The sequence below is a fragment of the Primulina tabacum genome, chromosome 5 (genome assembly GCF_025594145.1).
Source record: "Primulina tabacum isolate GXHZ01 chromosome 5, ASM2559414v2, whole genome shotgun sequence".
In the NCBI taxonomy this organism is placed as follows: domain Eukaryota; kingdom Viridiplantae; phylum Streptophyta; class Magnoliopsida; order Lamiales; family Gesneriaceae; genus Primulina; species Primulina tabacum.
In genome coordinates this window covers 1,705,354-1,715,741 of record NC_134554.1, presented here as the reverse complement: position 1 = coordinate 1,715,741, position 10,388 = coordinate 1,705,354, and the positions used below count along the sequence as shown (strand labels likewise).

Below are 10,388 nucleotides of genomic sequence, written 5' to 3'. Positions count from 1 at the left end.
ATAACAATGACAATAATAAAATAAAAAATAAGTTGACAAATATTCATATAGATATTTTTTTCGAAAACTAAACCAATATATTACAATCTCCGTCATTGATGATGATATTTTCGCTTAATTTTGTAAAAATCCACATTCTGCTTTTTTTGTAAAAAAAATATTTTTGTAAAAAAAATAATTTTTTTAAAAACCCATGTTTCTTGAATTTTTTTTTTAAAAAAATTAATTTTTTTAAAAACCCATGTTTCTTGAAATTAACCTAATAAAAATATGAAAATCCCCAGCCCCAATTTTATCAAAAAAATATGCACTCCGAATTGATTCTCATATAAGCATACACATCTCCAACTGGTGGCAGTCCTTGAACTTTCAACCAAAACAAGAAACATAAAGAAGGATCAAGCATTCAACCTCTTCGACGCCAAAACAAGAAACATAAAAAAGGATCAAGCATTCAAGCTCTTCGACGCGATCTCAAACACGTTCTCCGATAGCCCGTTTGCAGCCAGAATCATTTTGAGTTGTTCCTGCAACAGTGTGATTTGATGTTATTAGGACACTGGAACTCGAAATCTTTTGCTGTAAGGACTTTTTCTCAGTGTTGATGAGAATAGACTGTATTTACCTTCGCAAGAGCTTGACGAGTTTCGTCGTAACGCTTCCATCTAGATAAGGCAGATACCATTCGTGAAGCCACCTACAGCGAATGTTACACGATTTTAAGGAAACATGGCAGACGTTAAATTGGCAAAAGTTTTAAGTATGATCTGACCTGAGGATTCAGCTTGTCGAGCTGAACCACCATTTCGCCTACAAACTTGTAGCCCGATCCATCTTTGGCATGAAAGTTGACTGGACATCCACAGAATCCTCCAACAAGTGCGTACACCTGTATTCGTTTAAAAATAAATAGCATAATTCTTGCAAAAAAGATTTTGTTTTGTAAAAAAACAATCTTCAGAGTCGAAGTAAACAGCTTTTGGTTCGTTAAAAACCTTGTTTGGATTGCGCATGTCAAAGGCGGGATGGTGTAGGAGTTTCCGTACATTTTCAACGTTCCCAGGGACATTCGATGAAGCTTGAATCGCAAGCCACTTGTTTACCACCTGGTGAAAAGAAAATTAAACTTCTCAGTTTTGCATAAAACCTCACAAAATTACTCCGTTCTGGCCAATTATTACAAGAAGTATGGTATCTCTAACTTTTGTTGCAACATAGACTACAGAAATATCGATGCACTGATATAATTCTGAGATTTATTATCATGCGGTACATAGATAAAAGGGTAACGAAGATAAAATCTTAAATGTCTCAGTCGCACAATTGGACCTGCAATTTTCTCCACGTACGTACCACACGTACCTAATCAAAGGTATGCCGCCACACTAAAAGTTGCATACTAAAAGTTATAACTAGTAGTAGTACAGCCACCCAAAAATTATAAACTGCACGGTAGTCAAAGCACAATGCTTCGACGCTTTGCTACATGCACAGACAGGCGAGAGCCACACAGGATAGTGTCGGCAATTATAGCCACCAAATGACGTGATAAAGTTCCAGATCAAAAAGATTCAGAAACGAAACTAGATTACCGAGAGATGCAACAGGGCATACCAAGAAATCGTTCTGCCACTTGTTGTAGAAATCAGCCAAAGCCTCATCCCGAATATTACCAGGTTTTCGATCAAGAGCTACCAAGGCCGCAATTTCATCGGTCATGTTCGTGGAATTTCTATATTCGTTCAAGACAAGATCAGTTGTTTCTACATCTTCAAGTGCACCAAGATATGCTGCCAAACAATAGACGCATCTTTATATTAGTTTAAGTTGAATTTAATTATAAATAAAAATAAATACAAATATCAACAACATACCGAGGGCAGTATTTTTTAGAGCACGCCTTGCCATATCTGAATGGTTAAATTCATATTGCTCAGAACTCCGGTTTTTTTTCACCTGTGAAGCATGCACAAGAGAACATACTCAAAATACCAAAATTTCGAGGAATGACGAGTTATTTCTATTTCTTTTTTTCACAAGACTAAGAGAACATAACAGCAATGCACCGTATGGAGTAACTCTTCTTTCAATTCGGAAGCAATCTGCTTTCTGATGAAAGTCCTAACTATATGAACAGCATCAGGGTCAGCAACGTCCATCAAGTCCATTATTTCCCCTTCACCAGGCAGAGTCATTGCCTTGGCAATAAATTCCTAAATAACCAGCAGCGTCTAAAGAAAATTCGCGAATCTACAAAGAAAAGAAAATGTGAGACAGATCTGTGTATACCTTATCCAAGCTTGAATCACGAAGTATGCATTCGATTCCGTGCAGAAACTGATTATTTAAAACCAAAGGCTTGTTGTTCTGAAAATCAGATACGAGGCCAATCATCAATTTTCTTGCCAACACCTGCCCAGCCTCCCAACTGAAGCAGAAAAGGATGCTTCAGAATTTCAAGAAATTCAATGAGTAAACGTTATGTCTATTTCGAAATTACATACCGATTGAATTCGTCAGAATCATTGGCGAGGAGGAAATAAAGATCATCATCAGTGATATCAGAATCCAGTCGAATAGGAGCACTATAACCTCTTAATAAAGATGGTATGGGTCGCTCTGGGATGTCGTTGAACTCAAATTCTACCTCTTTCTGTTCAAAATGAACAACCACAAGCTTAACATATTGGAAGAATAATAAATAAGATCATCACTGTAAAACTATCAAATGGAACATGGAATGGTTTAAACATCTTGAGATGTGAAGAAGTGCAAGATTTCGGAGACTGATCACTTGAAAGCACCAGATAGCTCAGGACAAAAAAAATGAATATGTCGATGAATAAAATAAAAGCAACTGAAAATACGATCAGACCTTCAAAAGTTCTGGAGACATCTCTCCCTGGGATGCTAACTCAAATATCATTTGATTCGTCTTTAAAGTTATCAAACTCTAGTCAAGCTAAAAACATGTTCAAATAAATTTTAGAGCCGAATTTGAACCCGAATAGCTCCCAAGTCCGACAAATTCATCGACATTTATTAGATAATTTAGTATTAAATTTGCTTATGAGTTTTGAGTATAATTGGAGCCCACGGTCGATAAATAAAAGGAGCACTAATCCTACTCCAAGTAAAGATAAATTTGAGCACAAAGTAACTCAATGAGCTTTCAGTTGAGTGCCAAGTAAGAATACTCGAGGTCGAGTTTCTAGATTCTGACTCGATTCAATTCATTCGCAGCTCTAGTCATCACTTAACAAAGCGTATTTCTAGATTAACCTTAGTCACTCTGAGCACTGTTGTGTGGACAGCTTGGCCATTTTCAGTGAGACTCTCCAACTTTCCTTCATGGTATACAGAGGACAGAGGCATGTCCTTGCCATCGGAGCCAAGAAGACCCAATGCTACAGGGATAAACATTGGCTCTTTAACTGGTTGTCCTGGAGTTGGGGGAACCTCCTGGCTGCATGACAATCAAATTATGCTATTCATCCAGTCAACAGCCAAAAAAAGAAAGTTGGATTTGAATGAAAACACAAGTTCTAACCTAAACTTGAGAGAATAAGTCTTGGATTGGGTATTATAGCTAGAAGCAACCTTCAGACGAGGCGTCCCAGCTTGGGAGTACCTACATTTCCCATTAAATCAAGTACCAAAGACAATCTATTGTTGAAAGTTAAAGCAGGGTTAAGTGTTAACAACATACCAGAGCAAGAAATTGGAAAAATCAGCACTATTTGCATCTCTCATGGCAGCAAAGAAGTCTTCACATGTCACGGCATGCCCATCATGCCTCTCAAAATATAAATCCATGCCCTAAAAAGATGAAGTGATTCACTTAGAACGGTAATATATGGTATATTGGATCAGGCAACAATGTTCTTCTTTACCTTCCGAAATCCTGAACTACCCAACAATGTTTTGTACATTCTGACCACTTCAGCTCCCTGATAAAAGCAGATTCAAATAAGCAAAGATAAAACCAAAACTAATCCATAACTCCGACAACTCAAATATCCCGAAGCACAAGGGACCAACCCTCAGCCCAAGGCAAAAACAAATGATTAAAGGACAGAGACAAGCCAACCTTTTCATACACCTGTAAATAAGGAAATAAAACCAGGAAGAAAAAAGAACAGTGAGGCAATTGTCCAAACAGATGGAAGAAACTTCAAGTTAAAGAGATAGAATGATGATGAAGCCAGAGACATACCGTTACTGCATGTTTTAATGTAAGGCCAACCGTCACATCCATTGCATCAATAGAAGAAAGAGCCAAAAAATCCAAACATCAGATGAAAGTAATGAAAAAATCACAGTATCCGAGTCAAACATAGAAAATAGGCACTTGCCAGTGTAAAAGTTATCCATCTGTCAAAAGCAAAAACGAGAAAGAAGTTCATACAATATAAAGAAAAGGTGGTACTAGCTTCAGGACAACGACCTTATTTAAATGGAATTAGCAGAAGAGTATGTTTGAAACCTTAATATAAGAGTGAGGTCGCACAGGATGAGCCATCGGACCAGCATCCTGGAAATCAGGATAAACGCCAGTGACTACAACTCATGATGCTTGATAGGTTCCCATATATCAAACCATAAAAAGCTGAAATTGATGTCAAAACGTAAGTCGAAATGCAACTAGATTACTTTGCCCATACCTGAGGAAATTGATAAGTTCTAAGTGTTGAAACGTCAGCTATCCGTTTTACTGTACGACTGCCCATGTCAGATGAAAATTCCTGGAAGTAGGCATTTCATTTAATGTTTTCGAGGGGGGATGCCAATATAACCTTAAATTCCTACTTCAACATAAAACGTGTCTCCACCTGATCCCGGAAAACAGTGAGGCCTTCCTTCAAGCTAAGCTGGAACCAATCCCGGCATGTCACTCTGGAATTCAGTTGAATGTCAACATTAATGTTAAGTCTGCATAACAACTCAAATGGTGCATTCTACAAGATTACAGCACAAGATCACAAAATTCATTTCAAAGAAATCAACTGGTGCAAATCATGAGTAAGCTAAACTTCCGTTTTCGGGGAAAACAACTCCCCCCGAAGCAAAAGCAAACACTCTCGTTCATTTTTTTTCTTCGCCAAAAATATAGTTTTATCCTTTTGATATCTTCGCCATAATACTCTATTATTATATTAAAAGACAAAACAATGTTTTAAATTATTTTATAGAACAGTTTCTGACATGATTTGACATCTCCGGTAACAAGTTTAATTTCCCAAAAGAAAACCAAACAAGTGCTATAATTAATTCTCTTAAGAAATCATGCGGAAAAAAAGATAACTAGCCAACCAAGGTCACAATCGAGTACTCCAATATACAAGGTAAGAAAATGGATAAATAACTAGACACACAATTTACTTCCCGAAAACATTTCCTAAAACTCCCAAACCAAACAAGTCCTATAGTTATCTTCTGAAATCATGCGCTGAAACAAAAAAAATAGCCAATCAATGCACAACTGAATACTCCAATACATGAGATAAAAAAGTTGATAATTTCAGGGCAATGATGAGAGCAACAAGCTAACCTGTTTCCTGTCCAGTTGTGAAAATACTGCAAAAACAGATGAGAAAAATTAAGAACGGGCAAAGAACAGTTAGGTCACCAGTTCAAGAATATTTTTAGTTGCAGTAATCCAAAGATGACACACCTCATGGCCAATGACTCCCAAAATTGCAGCATAATCTCCATCTGTAGCAGTTTCAGGAGATGCAAGGACAAGTTTGGAATTAAAAATCTGCAAAAAGCCAATCAGAGAATTCAAGGCAACATATCGATTACATAAGTTCATAAAAAGCAGTGGATGGCTATTTAACATACATTCAAACTCTTGTTTTCCATGGCTCCCCTGTCAATCAGGATGAATAGAGATCCTTTAGAAATGTTTCAGTATATATCTAAAGCATGAAATACAGACTTCAGAGGTACAAACTGACATGTTAAAATCTGGAACAGCTACGATATTAAACAGATCCAGGTCATACTCTAGCCCGAAAACCTATGCAAAAAGAAAATATCAAAGAAGTAAAGAATTAATAAAAGTGCATTTAAGGCAACCATAACCTTGAAAGAACTTAAAAAAGTATACATCTCACATCTTCATCCCACTTCATTGAAGCTTTCAAAGAGTACATGGCATGAACTGTCTTTGGCAGATCTTGCACAGGGGTCCAGATTCTAAGTAAGACCTTTCGACCTGAACGTGTCATAAAAGTGTCATCTCTGCTCTCCAACTGTCCAGCAACTAAAGCAAATAGATAGCACGGTTTCACAAAAGGATCCTCCCATATCACGTAATGCATGTTCCCCTGCATTAATGCAACAAATAATGCAAATCACACTGCCATCTACATCAAAAATCATTTTCAGACACAAAAAAATAAATAAATAAATCACCTCCATGTCTCCTTGCTCTATAAGATTTCCGTTAGACAATAATACAGGGTACAATGACTTGTCAGCTTCAATACGGCAAGTGTATTTAGCCATGATATCAGGACGATCCTAATGTTGTAACCAAACTTTTAGTAGCAAGTTTCAAAAGAACAGATGCACAAGTTTTGACATTAAATTCAGTAGCATACTTGATAAAATGTAATTTTCCGAAAACCCTCTGCTTCACATTGTGTGCAAAAATTTCCAGAGGACTTGTAAAGCCCCTGTATTAATAATCCATAGAAGAACAAAATGAGAAATCAGACACAAAACATAGATGTGCATCGATAAATTTACAATACAATCACAAGATGGCTCCAAATTCAGGAAGAACCTCTAAACTTGTGTTCATCTCCGGATAGATTTCAGTGACAATTTCCAATATAAATTTACCAACTGGAGGTGATATGATAGTCAGGTGGCGTGAGTCTATGTGAAAATCATCCTCCTGTAAAGAAAGATTTGTACTCTATTAAGCACTAAGGAATCAAAGTGTATATGATATCAAATAAACTTTTAAATTCTGAGATCAGATAAAATTTTCAATTGTGAGTGTGATAAATGGCACAATAGGAAAATCAACCCAAACACCAAAAACAAGGGGATTAAACATTATTATCAAACTAATATAGTAAAATTGATGCAAAAAATCATTTATGAACTGATAGCTTAGACAAAGTTCAGTACATGCCTAATGCCACATACCTTCAGTTCCTTGCCATCCATCTTCAGTGAAATCAGTTTCAAGTCTACCCCATCCAAGACTAGAGGTGAAGAACAACCTGTTTATGAAGATAAGTAGATGATAGAGATTTTTTCTCAAGAATATCCAAATAATTTTAATTATTATAAGACACGACTCAAGGTCCCTTTGCCAGCATAATTGAAAAATAACGACGTGTAAATTCGCATAAGATAATTTAAATTAAAAAAAATTATCATAGGAGGTGTAAGGTGCACTTAGGTGCCTAGGCATCATACAGTCCAAGCCAAGGTGCAGGCTAGGCATAAACCTTTTCAAATGAGATGCACTGAAGTTTAATATAATAAATGTAAACATGGGAGTAAAATTTCATAAACCATCCAATATGGGATTTACAAACTATTAAGCCAAAAAAAACAAATATTTGGTAAAAGGAAAAACACTTCAAACAGCGAAGGGCCAGAAATCTGACTTGTGGACTTCTAATTCAGCTTTTCTTCAAAATATGAGAAAACAAAAACCTTTTTATTTTTATTATTATTATTTTATCCAAACACAAACTGCTACTGTTACTTTGAAAAAGACACTTAAATAACACTTGCTTGCCAACAGGGGCGGATCATTTTAGGGGAGCTCAGGCTAGCTCCTTCCTTATGGGCTTCCCTATAGTGGCCTAGGCTAGTGTCTTTTATTAGGTAAATGCCAACTCTAAATATATTTATGGGCTGTCTAATGACCCAATCAATATTTTTATCTTGAACATGCACTTCTTTTGAAACTATTTCTTGCAGATTTGAAGTCATTTGTGTTAATTTATTAATTTGGTTTAAAGAAACAAAAGAATACGAACGAATATATTTAAAATCAATTATATTTACATTTTTATCCTACAAATATAGATATAGAAAAAAATAAGATTGTATCAAATTTTTTTTTATTAAAAAAAATCTTTGAACTAATAATAAATCAACAAAATTAAAATTCTCAATTTTGTTTTCAGGAAATCATTTAGAAGTAAATGAGTACTCAAAGTATTAAGCATAAACAAAATTATATATGAAATTAGGAATTTGATTTTTCATTTTATTAACTCATTAGTTATTTAATTAATTTTATTATGAAAAATATTGTGAGAAGTGGCATAGATACAGAGATGAAATTCAAAATTCCGATTTAGTCCCTCAAACACGAGATCCTGGTTACGCCCCTGCTTGCCAAACATTTTTTAAGCCAAGTGCTTTTGTAAGTGGAACAAAAGAGACACCAAATTATAAATTTAAAGGATAAGAAACAACAGGACACAACTTCAGATTTGGTAAGTTTTTATAGCGAAAGAAGGGAAGAAACAATTAAAAAGATTATCAGATAGATACCTTCAACTTTTGAATATACAGCAATTTTGGAAACCACGATAGTTTTTTCCTCACCAAGGGTAAACTTCAAATCAACCTAAGAAAATGGCGTAAGTTCAGATTGGTAATGAGAAAAAAATTCAGAAATTCATGTCCATTAATTAAATCTGTCAACCAGCATCTAGATGCATACCGTGTCAAAGAAGTAATCAGGTTGCTTATAGTCCTTTAAAAAGATCTCTTTCGGTGTCTCCATAGTAGATTCTTCAACTTGCTTTGGCAGTGGTGCTGTTGCAACTGAGCAAATAAACCTTCTACCAATACTCGGAACACGCTAGAAGATGTTGAAAACAAGTGAAAGGAATTGTGTTACAAAGAGAATTTGACGATTTTATAAGTTTCAGGAAATCAATATGCTCCCTTATGAATGATTAAACTTACAGGTAATGAGTGATTTGGTAATCGACAACTCTTCAGATAAGAAACCTAGTGGGAATAGTTAAGCAAGTACGTGTATTTGAAAAGGCACAATCAAAACAGGAGAGTGATATCTGAAGCCAAAATGCATAAGCAAAGCACACAAACCTCGGAACTAGGTAATTTTCTGCACCAGCAAATATTTTTTACCAAACGCCCCCTAACACGACAACTTAAGCGAAGCTGAAATATTACAAAAGATCTCTCAGAAAAATATGTGACTTTAACACTTGAGATTCAAGATGCAGCGTTCATTTGCAACAAGCAGAAAACAGCAATCCAATCCTTTCAACTGGTATGCGAATTACGACTCGCAAAACTTTTTATACGCAGCCAAAAAAAAAACAATTCTATTGAGTATCAAAATGTTCAAAAATAGTCATACCACAGAGCCATACATTTCCATAACTTTTCCAATAATGAAATATATGAATATAAACACGAGCTAAAGAAACTGAAAAATTGAAAACAAAATATAGATCGAGGAATTACGGGAGTGTTAGAGACCAAACCCATGAGACACGTCTTCGACAAGATCGAAGCTTTGCATGGTAGAAACAATCGAGACATCATACAATCAAAACAACTCTGACTCCTAAATAATCTGACAATAACAATTACAACTTACTTCACAAAAACCAGTCTGAGTATTCGGTTCTTCCTATAAACCAGGAAATACTTTGACTTCAATATTTGAAAAATTAATCGATTTTTAACTAAAACAAGGGATACCCAGATAAAATAACACCATGGAATTTCAAGGAGAGCGAAAAACGCCGCAGTTGATAAAAAAGAAAACCTGAGCATAAATTTTAGTGAAACAGAGAGAACACGGGCTCTTATAAGGTCGTACACGGTACACCGTATGGATAAATTGAAATTATTGGACAAGAAAAATCATATATATGAAGAAAGATAATTGAAATAAAAAATGCAAAATAATTACACTCTAATTCCAATGTCATCGCCCTGCCATCTTGGTTACCTTGTATGATCGTGAGTGAAGAGAGAGGAAATAGCGATCTCTCAGAAAAACCTAAGAAAAAACTGATGTTTAGATTTCTGTCCCAGTTATCGACAACAATTAAATTTGTGTACGATGTGATTTCCAGAATTTTTTTAATTATTTCAGTGTACTGTATTCAATTCAGAGTTTTGATGATTTTTAGGGGGTGTATTCATTCTATATTTTCAAATATTTTTAATGACTTTTTTTAAATGATGGACTTTGTGGAGTTATAGATTTTTATTGACTTTTATGGAATCTCATAAAATTATAAAACAAATTTCATAGACTCTTATAGACTTTTTCTCAAGATTTTTGTAGACTTTTATAACTTTTTCATAGAATTATGTGAATTTTGTAGTTTATAATTGTGATTTATTTTTTATTAATT

General features: G+C 35.0%; 1 protein-coding gene across 4 annotated transcripts; it reads right to left on the bottom strand.

Annotated features, from left to right (window-relative positions):
* Nucleotides 1-269: 269 nt before the first annotated feature.
* LOC142545325 (puromycin-sensitive aminopeptidase-like) lies at nt 270-9,905 on the bottom strand. Of its 4 annotated transcripts, none has more exons than XM_075652445.1 (33): nt 9,791-9,905; nt 9,100-9,174; nt 8,956-9,000; nt 8,708-8,848; nt 8,536-8,611; nt 7,165-7,241; nt 6,794-6,907; nt 6,609-6,683; nt 6,421-6,528; nt 6,120-6,332; nt 5,961-6,022; nt 5,845-5,872; nt 5,675-5,761; nt 5,552-5,577; nt 4,833-4,896; nt 4,665-4,745; nt 4,487-4,534; nt 4,356-4,374; nt 4,217-4,221; nt 4,091-4,102; nt 3,894-3,950; nt 3,710-3,819; nt 3,551-3,631; nt 3,283-3,466; nt 2,505-2,653; nt 2,290-2,428; nt 2,067-2,213; nt 1,875-1,956; nt 1,615-1,790; nt 996-1,106; nt 773-889; nt 626-697; nt 270-527 (listed from the first exon to the last, which is right to left on the bottom strand). In XM_075652445.1, the coding sequence occupies exons 4-33, from the start codon at nt 8,768-8,770 to the stop codon at nt 447-449; spliced, it is 2,664 nt and encodes an 887-aa protein (XP_075508560.1). In that variant the 5' UTR covers nt 8,771-8,848; nt 8,956-9,000; nt 9,100-9,174; nt 9,791-9,905; the 3' UTR covers nt 270-446. The 4 variants fall into 4 exon arrangements, with proteins under 4 accessions (XP_075508560.1, XP_075508561.1, XP_075508558.1 ...); XM_075652446.1 differs by lacking the exon at nt 9,791-9,905 and adding an exon at nt 9,484-9,784 and having other exon boundaries at nt 3,894-3,946; nt 4,042-4,102; XM_075652443.1 differs by lacking the exon at nt 9,791-9,905 and adding an exon at nt 9,484-9,784.
* Between the last annotated feature and the right edge of the window lie 483 nt (nt 9,906-10,388).